Source organism: Fulmarus glacialis, unplaced genomic scaffold (assembly GCF_000690835.1).
Source record: "Fulmarus glacialis isolate BGI_N327 unplaced genomic scaffold, ASM69083v1 scaffold5823, whole genome shotgun sequence".
NCBI lineage: Eukaryota > Metazoa > Chordata > Aves > Procellariiformes > Procellariidae > Fulmarus > Fulmarus glacialis.
In genome coordinates, this window is record NW_009204773.1 from 17,136 (window position 1) to 31,669 (window position 14,534).

The following is a 14,534-nucleotide window of genomic DNA, read 5'->3' on the forward strand; positions in this document are numbered from 1 at the left end:
CCAGCCTTAGAAGTGTATATATATAATTTTTTTTTTTTTTAACTTTTAAAAACAGCTTTCAATTTTTAAAAAGACACTCCACCAATCTGTTCTGGGACCTGCATACACTGTCTTTGGAGCACACCAGCAAAGCTTCCAACTCCACTGGTTAGGAATACAGCTCCAGGCAGCGTCATGCTGGAGATCTTCCCTTGGCGGCCACGGCTGGGCAAGGGCTTTCTCTCTGCTGTGTTTGGTGCAGCCAGCGGCCACTGAACCCAGGGAAAGGCAAATGGGCTCTGCCTTCTGTCGGAGCAGAAATCATCACATTTAACCACATTTGCCTGATGTGCCAGCTAGGCTTGGGATGGACTTCTCACTTTTATTTGAGCATACCTTCCTCAAGCAGAGGAAGTTAGGACCCAGGCAGGTGTCACTGAAGTGATCTTTCACATATTCAAAAAAATGAAATTGAAGCATATGTTAAAACCCATTATCCTGTTTGGAAAAAAAAAAAAAAAGAAATAGAATTATCCTTCAGGGATGTTGCCTGGAACTTAATTTCACTGGAGGTCCTATTCGGGTTGACAGTGTCCCTTTAAATTTTAGGTATGTCCTGTTTTGTTCATTTTTTCCCAAGAATCAGCTCTCTATATATGTCTATTTTAAAAATGCACATAAATATCAGCATTAAGTTTACATTTAGAAATTAAGAACTAATCTTTACCATTTTATATTGACAGCAAGGTTAATAATACACACACTTCACGGACAATTGTTTTTTTTTTCCCTGTATTTTGAATAAAATTTGCATTTGTGTAACATTTCCCACAGAAAGAGTGACTATACTTCAAGATAGTTAACTTTGCACCCCAACATTTTCACATTAGTGAAAACAATCATCTTTTGAAAATACCAGGGCCTGTGCCAGGTACTAATAAATACAGAATAAAAAAAATAAATAAAAAAAACCCGACTGCCTTTTATCCCGACATAGTAGAGATTTCATAGTCACTGGCCGAGGTTATTGGTTTACCCATCATCCTTACGTTTTTAGCATTAGTAATCCTAGCCATCATGGACACAGGCTTGTCAAAGTACCTAACCAGCGCTGGCTCAGTCAAAAGGGAGGCTAAAAATTGTTCAAAGGTAATGGCCCAGTCTCGGTCAATGCTAGTGCTTCTACGAAGAGAAGTGGTGTGGTTGCTCCGTACCAAAACGGTGTCTTCACCGATGTCCTCGCAGTGCAGCTTTTCTTCTTCATGCGAACCTGCGCTCAGTACTGAGTAGGAGGACATCGAACTATCATCTTTTGTATCATCATCGGAAATGAGCATGGAAGAACAGGCTCCGTTGTCCCTGGGAGAAGAGTCTTCGAGCTTAATGTCTTCCATCTGCATGCTCAGGGCGCTGTCGGTGCAAACGCCCTCCTCATCGTTGGTGACGAGGCTGCTTTGGAACGGCTTGTGCTGTTCAAGGGGGTACTGCAGGTGCTCTTTCTTCTGAAACAGTTCGCTCTGAATAGTTTTGCTGCAATTGTTACTGCTGCTGTCTGTCTCTTTTGTGGGCTGCACACTGAAGAGCTTACCAACCTCACCTATCTCCAAAAGCAAGCTTGTCACAGCAGCGGTAGCGTGGTACAGATCTTGTTCATTGGGGTCTTCACTGAACATATTGTACATTGTCTTACACAGTTCAATGAACTGTCCCTAAACACAGAGGGTGGAAACATTAATGAGAGAGCAGGAAACAAATCAGACTGAGATCTACTAAATCAGCCTAAAAAGTCTGGAGTGGAGGTATAACACAATAATTTATGTGATTAAACTGAAAGTGGAAATAATCTAGGTGCAGTCTAGAGAGCATTTTCTATGACTTGGCAGCCAGATGTGTTGCTTCTCTTAAAGCTATTTAGAATAAACCGTTGGATGCTTCTTCCAACATATGACAAATTTATTTCTCTGCAGCCACAGGAGGGCAACAGAGGGTGAGCAGTGAGACACTTAGCATTCATTTTGGAGAATAAACTGTTGGATGTTTCTTCCAACATATGACATTTATTTCTCTGCAGCCACAGGAGGGCAACAGAGGGTGAGCAGTGAGACACTTAGCATTCATTTTGGTGCGTTTTCTCGTAGGAATGATGCTAAGTATAACTAAGGGTCTGATAAAACTAGTAAGAAGCAATGAAAAATGAAATAAGAGACCTACGGTACTCCTTTAATTGTCAGTGGTAACTTAGTTGGATGCGAGCCTTTTGGAATTCAAAACTCACAAATTAAATAGGAAGGAGATTTGCTTAGGGCTACCTTAAGTAAGAAGCATTGTTCTACAGGGAGTAAACCTTCCCTACATGCTCTGGACGAAATAGCTCTCCCAATGGGTCTCCTCCTCCTTAGCAGCTATGGATCTAAGGGGAATGAGACTGACAGTATAAATTACAAAACATAAAATGCTTCTTTCAGGTAATGTGTAAAGGCCATTATGAGCTAGCTGGTAATATTCAGTGTCATATCACCCTTTGTCCAAAGATCAAAAGAATATGTTATCATTCTTATATGTGTATAGCTCATTTTTAGGATGTTTTGGGAGCCGAATGCCAGTTACAGTATGTTGAAAACAACTAACTTCTGTAATCAGCTGACTGCTGCTCTGGTAAAAAACAGTATCTGCCTCAAAATAAAACCTTTATTCAGTGTTAATGTATTAAATATTTATAGGTATGTGAAGAAAGCTTAAAGTTAATGAAAAATAAGTAAGTGTCAGCAGAAGTACCTGATTCAGTTTGGGCAAGTCCTTTGTGTTTTTTGCTTTGGATTTATTCTCTTGGCTCCACATTCTCAGATAATTTCGATTCTCTTGTGAGCTCTTCTTGCCTATTGTCAACAAATTACCCAGAGATGCAGGAAAAGTCCATGAAGAAACCTTAAATTAGTACTTTTTTTTTCCATTTTCAAAGGAGCATCTTTACAAGAAATGAAAGATGTAATTCAAACTGAGACACCATGCATACCTTTGTCTGGTTTCAGACTCACTGTAACAAACCCATCATCTACTCCTTGTTTGTTCCTGCTGTCTAGGCCAACAACTAGGAAGTGGAGGGGTGGGGGGAGAGAGAGATCAGTGTGGTTTTAGATACATACATACTTTTCATGTGTACAGCGCAAAATAAAGAAAATGTTTACACTGCAGAAAATGCAGAGTAAAAACGATAGGACTAAATTATGATTTTTGCTTATTCTTAAACCTGCTGGCAAATTCCCTTTAAGTAACAATATAAATACTAAGACAGGGACCATCTCAAGTTTTGTTTGTGCAGTACAATAATTAGCCTGTGTTACCACAACACAAACAGCTTCTAGCATGATATATGTTTGGTGATTATATTAGTGCATCTTCTTTTGTCTATGAGGACTTAAAATTGCCGCCTCTAATCTACTAATTCTTATCTGTATTATCAAACAACCTTCCTTCCCCCTGTTATCTGAAGGATGGGCAATATTTTTCTTGAATCAGAGAGAAACTTAACATCAAATATCTCAAGAAAGAGAATGCCATTCAAGACAACAGCGGTGAGACCCAGGTTCTCATTAGGGCACAAAAAGATTTCAAACTGCTGAATTACATTTTGAAATATCTTTCGGCTTCAGTTTTTTAGAATATTTTAAGTTCTGATCCAAATATTTCTTGAAAGCCAATATACTCATTCTCATTCTCCATCAAAGCATATATGCTGCACTTATCACAAAATTACTTCTATTGCAACACACTGATGACATTATTCTGAGAGTACTTCTGCAACGCACAGTCCAGGGGAGTTCTTAGTGTACACACGCCTGCACCTCTCAAGATATCAAAATATATACAAGGACTACACACTTCTTTTTACAGAGAATACTTCACTTACAAAGTTTAATCCAACAAAAAAGTAGCTTCCTAAAAAGACATGTTGTTTGAAATGCATTACCTCATCTTTTCATGCCCGAGACAAAAGATGCCTACCGTGTGTACATTCGGGTGTGATGTCTTCAAAAAAGTACTGAGTAGCTTCAAAAGCAGAGTCTGGCTCTTCTTGCTCAGGGGATGGATCTAAGCAATATTATAAAATTCTTTCATTAAAAACTCCACCCTTTAATTAAAAACTAAAACATATTTCCATGCATTTAGAATGTCAGTTTCTAGAAGTAAAAGTGTGAGGCTGTGATGGGTTAGCAATCGCCTCTTTTCAGCTCACAGGAGATGAACAACTGGACCTGCATTCTCCTCGATATCCAATACTGTCTGACTAACAGGTAGCTGCCTTCGGAGGCTGACTTGCCCATCTTCCCATGTCTACTTCCATTACTTTCTTCTGTGCAGCTCAGCGTGTCCTAAGCAGAGGATGAACCCTTTCCTAAGTGGAAACAGTCTGTCATGATTTGGTATGAGCTTACCAGTCCCCGAATACCAGAAGCTGCATTCTTAAAAATTGGATCTCTTCTGTTATAGTTCAATAAAATTGTATTTTTTTTCCCAGTTAAATTAGTGAATCACTCAAGCCTACCTCCAGCAAAGCCAACTGGGAGCAATCAGGGACACATGTTCAAAGCACACGAAGGTGAATGTCCTCTCAAAGCTTTTAGGTATCTTTACCAGAGGATGTAAATGTGCACAAGAACTAAACTACCCAAACAGTTGCAACATACTTAAATCACAGATTCAGCGAGGACAGCAATAGGTTCTTCATGGCACACGTGTGACAAGCCAGAGAGGATATAGTTCTAAGACATCATCTTCTCCAGGGGCAAAACTGTTTTGAGATGTTTCCATCCCCTCTCCACCCTAAACCGCCTTTCTCACTTAGCTGAGTCCAACAGTTTGTACAGCTCCCTTGAAAACACATCTACGAAACGAGCTGGAGCTTCTCTCTGCAAACAGTTGTATCAGCCCCAAGGGAAAACCAAGAAGAAAGCCTGGGGACAGAAACTAGTAGCCAGGACATGCAGGAACATGTTAACCTAGTTTCACTGTCAAATAAAGTGCATTATAGTAACAAATGCTGAAGAACACTGTCTTTGTTATGCATGGGGGAAGTCACCAAGCCCAGCTAAACAGGCAAGAGACACATATAAATGGCCTGTTTATGGCCGGAGCAATAGCGGGCTGCATGGGTGCTTTCAGACTTTCCAAATCCATGTCTGGTTATGCTAGAAGCTCTCTTATTTTACTGCTGCATAAACAGCTACAATAATTCCCACGAATTAATTTTTAATTGGGAAAGCTAGTCACAAACAACTCTGCTCCAAATTTCTGTTCTCAAGATGACAGCTGTTTTAACATCATTTACTTACCAGGCAAAACATGCATTTTATACAGTAGCTTCAGCTTCTCTGTAAGATCTCCATGGCATGCTGCACCTAAACATCATCATATACAGTACGTTAATACTCAGGATTCAATGCCATTCTATTTATTACTGCTACAATACTTTGTTTTAGAAGCTGCTACATTCATTCTGGGAAGCACTGTACTCCCTTTACAGCCTGAGATCATAAGGCAGTCACTTGACTTCTAGGATCATACGGTCTGCAGTAGAAATAGCAAGAGAACACAGACCACCTTACCCTGAATTTTGTACTTCAATCTTGGGTCCTTCATTAAATGGTTATTTTAAATGCTCAGAAATAATCTATGATCATCACATTACCACCCAGAAAGGCCTCCAGCTGAAAGTTAAGAAGACCTTTTTGTGTGGACTTCAAACTTTCTGATCTGAGGATCCAATAATAACACCACATGACTTAGAACAATAAGATATTTACCAAAAAAAGAGAGAGAAATTCAAGTAAACAGCATTTATCACAGCTTAGCCACAGGCTAAACCCAAGTTCAGGCAACACTTTCTAGTGATTTATCCACCTCGACCCCTATTCCTTTCTGGCCTACACTACAATTAGCTGTATGAAAACCAAGCAGTCTATTGTAGTCCCTCCTTCCAATTAATTAATGAATATTAGTTAATTTTAAAGTACTGAAATAACCAACAATCAGACTTCTTCATAAATCTTGCTTGTTATGACAGGTAATTCATAAACAAATTAATTAACCTTCATTAATTAGGTTATGCAGAGATTGATTTCACCTTGCAGGCTACGGTGTCAACTTACCTCTGCTATGGAAACTACAAAGAGTGGTTTGGCACATACTAACAATCACAGTCCACTGTAAAGCTTAAGACTACAATAAATACAGATGTGAGGCCAAAGAATTGAGTATGTCTACATTAGCCATTTTGCTTTCAACTTGGTCCTTTTTAAGCACAAAATCTCCTTATGTTCTTATCTGGTGTACCACACCATGCAGATAATGCCTTCTCTTCTGGTGAAACCATGTCTTGGGTTATGCACCCAGGTACCACGTGAAGTGCCCCGCTGCTAACGGTGACATGAAATAACCAAAGCACAGCATGGGCTGCAGTTCTGCGTCCTCTGGCAACAGCTAGGGATGCATTCACCAAAATAGGATTCAGGGCACAGGATATCTGGTTCAGGCACAGGATATCTTGTCCCTCTCCCTGTCCCCAGATGTGAAGAGAAGTGAAAAAGCTCAACTGCTACTGCTTTTTGCTTTTTCCCTGAGATGAATCTGTGTGTGCTTCCTAATGCCAGGCCCTTTTTCCGCTCAAAATGTACGTGAATGAAGACAATGCAACGCTGGACAAGTCTACCAAGTATGTTATCTGGACTCTCTCAAAGACAACCCTCTGGGTCTCTCCTGGGAGAGGTCAGAAAGTTTTACAAAGGGAAGAACAGCCTACTGGCAATTTGCAGGAACTCCCTGATAGTTAGCTGCAGTGGGTTACCCAAGATCTGAGGACTGATACTGTATTAAACAATAAAAAAAATTAGGCTACATTCATAAAGACAACAGAAGGGGAACGGACCTCTGGTAGATATGCCCCTATTATGGAGAGTTAGAGAAGACCTTTGTATGGGTGGATACCTCAGCTCAGGCCACCATTTTGACCCGCACGCTGCGGTACAGGGATAATTTCATAGGAGAGCCCAGAGAATTCAGTGGCCTCCTGCATGGCCCCTGCATCCTTGAACAGCAAAGCAGATGACCCTGCTGAGGGCCTGTGAACAGCAATGGGGAGGTGGTTAAGACCATTCTTTGTCCCACACAGAAATGATTCCCTCCTGGCACTCTGGAGCCACAAGTCTTAAAACCTTCAGCAACTTCCAACAAGTCTTTTTGCAGTATGAGTGTCAGATGATGCATTGCCAGTTTTTATCCAGAAGTTTTAAATTTATTTTGTGGTAAGAGAAGAAACTGTGCTTGGAAGAGAGCATGACTACACCCTTTGAATCTTTCTACCTGAAACAGCAACAGTGAAAGCTATCACCTTCACACTGCAATCAATGTCCTCACAGACACCCGCTCTTACCCCTCTCAGGGCTTGACCACCACATCCCTTTTCATGGCATGACCAGGAACAACCTTCACTGAGCCGCCTTTCTGACTGTTCTCCTTCTGTCAACACTATGCAGGTGTCAAGTCTTTTCTGGGCATAATGCCATATGTGCACAGTTTTCCCTCTGTCGTCTTTGAGGCCATTAACAAAGTAACTAAACTGGTAGAACTTTGTTAATACAAAACTCAGTAGCAACATAAAAGTGCTGGCTTCAGTTGCCCCACTCTTGAACACAGGTGGAGGGGCGCAGAGTGTTTGTACAGCATTTAGTTCCCTGAAAGGATTGGAGGAGTGATGAGGTTAACACTCTGCTTTCTGAACATCCTCCTGCAACCTGTGCTTGCAGAAAAGCTGTTTTCAGAAAAAAAAAATACACACTCAGGTACTCCTTGAGAGACAGTTTTCACGGTGCCGACTTTTGCACGAGGCTGAGGCGAGTGCTGCAGTCACCAGCTGGAGAGGTGGAAGAGCTGCATGCTCTGAGAAGCGAGTATTGCAAAAACATGATAGGAGGCAGGGGGCCACATTGAGTCTATGTGGAAATCTCTCTAGCTTACAGGGATCCCAAGTCAACAACTGACATGCTATAATCCAGTGTGATATGGGGGTGCAGGTGAGCTTCTTCACAAGTGAATACTCCAAACAGCTCATAACCAAGGCTGACAACCCTTTTTGAGCAGCACAACTCCTAGAGTAAACTAATCAAGATCACTCCTTTATTTGAACTTGCAGAGTAAATGTACAGAAGAATATGTCAGGTTGTTCCATCTTTGCTCACCTGAGGCCCTAGAGGCACCTGAAGTAGGAGGTTCTTGAGCTATTTGCTGCAGGGGCTATGAAAAGGAAATGGAAATTCCCAGATGCAATTACAGCACTCTCATATCCCAAGGATTTCATGCTGACACAGAAGAAAGGCCACGAGCCCGTGCTGGGCCACACAGCACCCCTTTTTACCTCCTCTTCATGGAGCTCATAGAAGGAGTCAGTGGCACCAGAGAGGCCTCGAGGGAACAAATTCTTATGGCTACATGGAATAAGGTCATTGAAAGAGAGTGTTGTGAAACGGAAATGCTTCAGGTGCCATGGCTGCTTCAGCCATCAACAAGCACCCTCTGAGATGGGCCATGCCTAGGAAGTACTTGAATAGGACGCTTCCTTTAGGAAAGATACGACTTGAGTAACCAGGGCCAGAGTCCAATACTGCTGTTTGGACACCGTAAGAAGAGAGAGAACGGTGCCCACAGGTCACCTCCTGAATGCCCATCCTCTGACTATGCCTTCCAGGACAGCCACAAGGAAAAGGCAACAGTCCCCTGTTGAGCAGAAGCGTCTTGCTCCAACAGAAGATATTCCTCATTCAGGAGATTTTCCTCACCAAGGCATGTTGGATTGGTGAGGCAGACTGAAGCAGCTGATGTTTGTGGAATCTGTAAGAGTCCTAGGGCATGATGAAATATGCTCAAACAAATCCCATGTTGTTTTTGTTGACTGTGTTGTCCTTGCTACCTTTCACGTGCTTCTTAAACAAAAAAGGGGTTGGGGGGGGTTGACTTTTTAAAAAAAAAAAGTTTTCAAGCTATGCCACATTGGGCTTAGTTTCCGAAAAAATGTGGTTTTGCTGAATGAACAGTTTTGATTGTTTAGCCCATTGAAGATTTTAGTTCAGTCATGTTGGCTTATAGCCACATTTGTGCATTTTACATTCATTTCTGTTCACAGTGTTCAACACTGTTCCTTGTTCTTAATATTCATTATTGGTTCTAAAAAATGCTGTCTCAACCAATAACTGGTTGATTCTTATTAACAGCATCCTGTAAGCAGCAAGAGTAGTTAAACCATCAGTCACGTCTCAAAAGGCCATTAAGTACTACCTGGCAAACAGTCTCTCCAATACAATTCAGAACTGCATCGCAGTAAGCACTGTTTTTTTGGGTGGTGTGAAGGGGAGGTGTGCAATCAGTTTTACTGTCACATAGCTATTTTGCACCTGTGAGAGAACAGGTATTACCGTTGTTGTACATAGGTTTTAATGCAAGGCTGCATTTGGAGCCCTAATGCTTAAAAATACTGTTACAAAAAGTTGATGAAAGCCAGATTGGGAAACCTTTTCTCTCTCAAAAAGGATCAAAGTGTAAAGCTGGAGGAAACGTCAGGTTGCCATGAAATAACACATGATAGATGATGAGATGTTGGTCACTTTCTGGGAATAATTCCTGCTACATTCAAAAAAGGGGTGGCCAGCTCCTACCTCATCTTTGCTTCTTCATGTTAATCCTGGGGCTTGCACATTCCCTTTGTTGCGATATTGACTTGAAATCTTGCTTCTTCAAGACTTGCATGGGCCATAATCTCCATTAATGACATTCAGCCTTCCTATTTGACCTGCACCTCCACTTTCTCCTTTTTAGGTGACTTCCATCCTGCTCTCTCTCTTAGTCTGCAGTCTTGGTTATTGATTCCAGAAGTAATATAGGTAGTACCTCTCACTGCATATACTGTGAGGTATGATACCTTCCCCTCACAAAGGGACACATGTATGTGGGGTGTCAGCAGACTTCTAAAGAGAAGCACTTTGATTCAGGGGCAAACAAAACTAGCATCCTCACTCTATCCTTTCCCTGCCCCTTACATGTGCACATAAATTTCTCAAAAGTCTTCCTGAACAAGCAAGGGAGCAACTGCTGCCTCTCTCCCCCTCCCAGAGTTGGTAGCACTGACAAAAGGTATAAATTCCCAACTTTCAGGGAAAGTTTAAGAAGCAGATAACAAAATGCAGTGTCACTGAGAGAAACACTACAGAAGAACATACTTTCCCAAAGGAAATACTTTGATTAGAAGTAATCACACCATTAAGCACACAAGTTGCAGGTCATTTTTGTGTTGAGAGTTAGCGGTCAGGGAAATCCTCAGACCCTAACGGACGCGTAGTTCATGTATGGTCCTTCTCCCAGTGTGATACACCACTGGTTAATGTAGATGCACCTACTGAGACCAGCCTAAACCCCAGTGGGAACCCACTGTCACAGGCATGATAAAATGAGCTGAACGATAGCACGAACAGCTCTTAAAACAAAGGTGATTTATGCAAATTGGCATACGTCAAACTCATTATCTGATAGCTAATACAACATCTGTGTTTCTGAAGGACTGGATCCCCTTTAGAAACAAACTGCTTTGGTCAGATTATTTTGAGAGTGCTGTGAATTCTCCTTACTTAGCCCAGAGACGAATTCACGGAAGTTGATGAGCAAGTCTCCATTTTCATCAAGAAGCCTGAATAAGCGCGCAGCTAATACATCTGAATGAGTTCCACATGCCCAAGGAAAGAGGAGAGCAAACATCCCCTTGAACTGCTCAAAGTCAATACGGTACTGCTCCAGATAAGGCAGGCTGGGATCATGCCGGTCAATAGCATTGCTGTTTCCTCCCCAGTAGCAGCTAGTCAGATGTTCTGCCTGAACAGAAGGCAAATGCTGTGAGATTGTCATCACCTCTATAAACAACTCATCACTATCAATGATAAAAAAACCCTCATACACACATATTCTTAAAACAACACAAGACTAGCAGATGTATTTCCATCTACCCAGCCCTTGCACTTCTGCAAGAGGTTTCTCCTCTAACCAGCACAAAAAGACATCCCTCTACAAAAAAAAGATAAAGCAAAACTTTTTCCGCCTCCCAGGCATATGAAACGTGAAATACCTGTTTTGAACAGAGCAGTAAGCAACTGTGACTTGCATATACACACAGGCTTGTTGTGCTTAGTCACCACACAGTCAAATCAGAAAGGGGACTCTCATGAAATCTTTAATTTCAGAGAATATGAAAATAGTTTATTTAAAATATTTTTTGTTGAACTGTATAGTCTCAAAAATACTGTATGAAGTCTTACTCTTTCAGTCTTACTGAAGTCAGTGAATGTTCTGGAGCTGATTTTGGTGGAATCTAATTCAAAACGATTCAGAAGCTTAGAGAAAGAGATCCTAGCACTGCACAGGATCAACCGGGATGGATTGTCTGACTTGGTCTCACTGATTCCACGGAAGACTGAAAGAAGGCACTGCAGGATTTGGACAATTGTAAGACCTGACACTACAGATAGGAAATTGAAAGGAAAGAAATTCTTCATGGTATATAAAAAAATATCTGTTATAACAAAGCAGAGGAAGAAAGTATCTTGTTTTAAGGCAATGCTAAAGCATTTTAACTGCTCACCTTTAAATTTGTGGATCTAATGGTATTGCTGTACAATCAACTTACAAAGACACATCACTTTGTGACACTAAATTCCCATGTAATACAGTATACATTAAAGCATTAACAATGGCAAAAAATCAGCTGTTGTGATATGGAAGTATTAACTGGCTGAGCTAATGCAATAAAGGTATTCCTGTGCTATATTCCAAAACCTGGGTCAGGTAGAGAGAGACATACATAAGTTTGTAAAGACTGATCAAAAGCCTCTATCTATTCACTTTGTCATTATAATAGTTTTCATCAGTATACTCCTTTTTTCCATAGACAAATCATTTCGTGAATTACTTACTTCCTGAGCTTTTAAAAACTGGTTGGGGTTTTTTTGTATATTCAATAATACAGCAGCTAATTCAAGTTTGTATTAAGATACCTGATAGTAAGTAACTCACAGACTCAACCTGGTCTTTAGAAAAGACACAGTCCCATACCAAAAATAAATGTTTGCATTTACTGCAGGCACATGATCTTATCTTCACTTAGCTTTACCTTGAAAAGAGCATACAGTTCCTCCAGTTCATCGATAGTAAAAGAAGTCTCTGTCACAATAGTTCGTACCTTTTGAAACATAACATTAACAGTTACGGTTTTGAAATCCATGTCTCATTGAAAAGCTAATTTAAATTTCAGAAACTGACTGACCTTAATCTTTGCAAAGAACATTATTTCAGTACTTACCACATTGCGCTTTGTAGTATCTTCAAGGGTTTGGATAACTTTCAGCCTTTGTTTGAATCTCATTTGTTCAATTAAATCTGCTCGGATACTTCCAAATTTCTTAAAAGAGAAAAAGAACAGGATAGTCTGTGTATTAATATTTGGAATACTTAGCTTGCCTTTAATGTATTTGGGAAATTAATTTAATTATGTGATATACCACATAACTGCTGTCAAGGCATTTTTCTAACATATGACAAAGTTACGAAGACTTTAGGAATCATAGAATGGTTTGGGTTGGAAGGGACCTTAAAGACCATCTAGTTCCAACCCTCCTGCCATGGGCAGGGACATCTTCCACTAGACCAGGTTGCTCAAAGCCCCATCCAACCTGGCCTTGAACACTTCCAGGGATGGGGCATCCACAACTTCTCTGGGCAACCTGTTCCAGTGCCTCACCACCCTCACAGTGAAGAATTTCTTCCTTACATCTAATCTAAATCTACCCTCCTTCAGTTTAAAGCCATTACCCCTTTTCCTATCACTACATGCCCTTGTAAAAAGTCCCTCTCCAGCTTTCTTGTAGGCCCCCTTCAGGTACTAGAAGGCTGCTATAAGGTCCCCCCGGAGCCTTCTCTTCTCCAGGCTGAACAAGCCCAACTCTCTCAGCCTGTCTTCATAGGACAGGTGCTCCAGTCCTCTGATCATCTTTGTCGCCCTCCTTTGGACTTGCTCCAACAGGTCCATGTCCTTCTTATGTTGGGGGCCCCAGAGCTGGAGGAACCTCACTGCAGGTGAGGTTCTCACGAGAGCGGAGTAGAGGAGCAGGATCACCTCCCTCGACCTGCTGGTCACGCTTCTTTTCATGTAGCCCAGGATACGGTTGGCTTTCTGGGCTGCAAGCACACATTGCCAGGTCACGTTGAGCTTTCTCATCAACCAACACCCCCAAGTCCTTCTCCTCAGGGCTGCTCTCAATCCATTCTTCACCCAGCCTGTATTTGTGCTTGGGACTGCGCCGACCCATGTGCAGGACCTCGCACTTGGCCTTGTTGAACTTCATGAGGTTCACACGGGCCCACCTCTCAAGCCTGTCAAGGTGCCTCTGGATGGCATCCCTTCCCTCCAGTGTGTCGACCGCACCACACAGCTTGGTGTCGTTGGCAAACTTGCTGAGGGTGCACTCAATCCCACTGTCTGTGTCACTGACAAAGATAGTAAACAGCGCTGGTCCCAACACCAACCCCTGAGGAATGTAATTTGTCACTGGTCTCCACTTGGGACATCGAGCCGTTGACTGCAACTCTTTGAGTGCGACCATCCAGCCAATTCCTTATCCACTGAGTGGTCTGTCTGTCAAATCCGTGTCTCTGCAATTTAGAGATAAGGATGTCGTGCGGGACAGTGTCAAATGCTTTGCACAGGTCCAGGTAGATGACATCAGTTGCTCTTCCCTTATACGCCAACACTGTAACCCCGTCGTAGAAGGCCACCAAATTTGTCAGGCATGATTTGCCCTTAGTGAAGCCATGTTGGCTGTCACCAATTATCTCCTTATTTTCCATGTGCCTTAGCATAGTTTCCGGGAGGATCTGCTCCATGATCTTCCCAGGCACAGAGGTGAGACTGACTGGCCTGTAGTTTCCTGGGTCTTCCTTTTCTCCCTTTTTAAAAATGGGGGTTCTGTTTCCCCTTTTCAGTCAGTGGGAACTTCACTGGACTGCCACGACTTCTCAAATATGATGGATAGTGGCTTAGCAACTTCATCCCTCAGTTCCCTCAGGACCAGCGGATTCATCTCATCAGGTCCCATGGACTTGTGCACCTTCAGGTTCCTTAGATGGTCTCGAACCTGATCTTCTCCTACAGTGGGCGGCTCTTCATTCTCCCAGTCCCTGCCTTTGCCTTCTGCGGCTTGGGTGGGGTGGCTTGAGCACTTGCTGGTGAAGACTGAGGCAAAAAAGTCATTGAGTACCTCAGCCTTCTCCATATCCCGGGTAGCCAGGTCTCCCGTTTCCTACCGGAGAGGGCCCACATTTCCCACATTTCTTTTATCCCCGACGTACCTATAGAAGCTTTTCTTGTTGCCCTTGACGTCCCTGACCAGATTTAATTCTATCAGGGCTTTAGCTTTCCTAACCTGATCCCTAGCTGCTCGGACAATTTCTCTGTATTCCTCCCAGGCTAC

General features: G+C 42.1%; 1 protein-coding gene across 1 annotated transcript in view; it reads right to left on the minus strand.

Moving 5' to 3' along the window:
* Positions 1-962: 962 nt before the first annotated feature.
* The window catches only part of TBC1D9 (TBC1 domain family, member 9 (with GRAM domain)), a gene marked incomplete at its 5' end in the record, with an annotated part of 30,561 nt that continues 16,989 nt past the window's right edge, over positions 963-14,534 (minus strand). Inside the window, 8 exons of the mRNA XM_009575103.1 lie at positions 963-1,688; positions 2,755-2,855; positions 2,993-3,067; positions 3,982-4,068; positions 5,310-5,375; positions 10,647-10,887; positions 12,179-12,247; positions 12,368-12,466. Of these exons, the coding sequence (XP_009573398.1) occupies positions 963-1,688; positions 2,755-2,855; positions 2,993-3,067; positions 3,982-4,068; positions 5,310-5,375; positions 10,647-10,887; positions 12,179-12,247; positions 12,368-12,466 (1,464 nt within the window). The remainder of the gene's footprint in view (positions 1,689-2,754; positions 2,856-2,992; positions 3,068-3,981; positions 4,069-5,309; positions 5,376-10,646; positions 10,888-12,178; positions 12,248-12,367; positions 12,467-14,534) is intronic.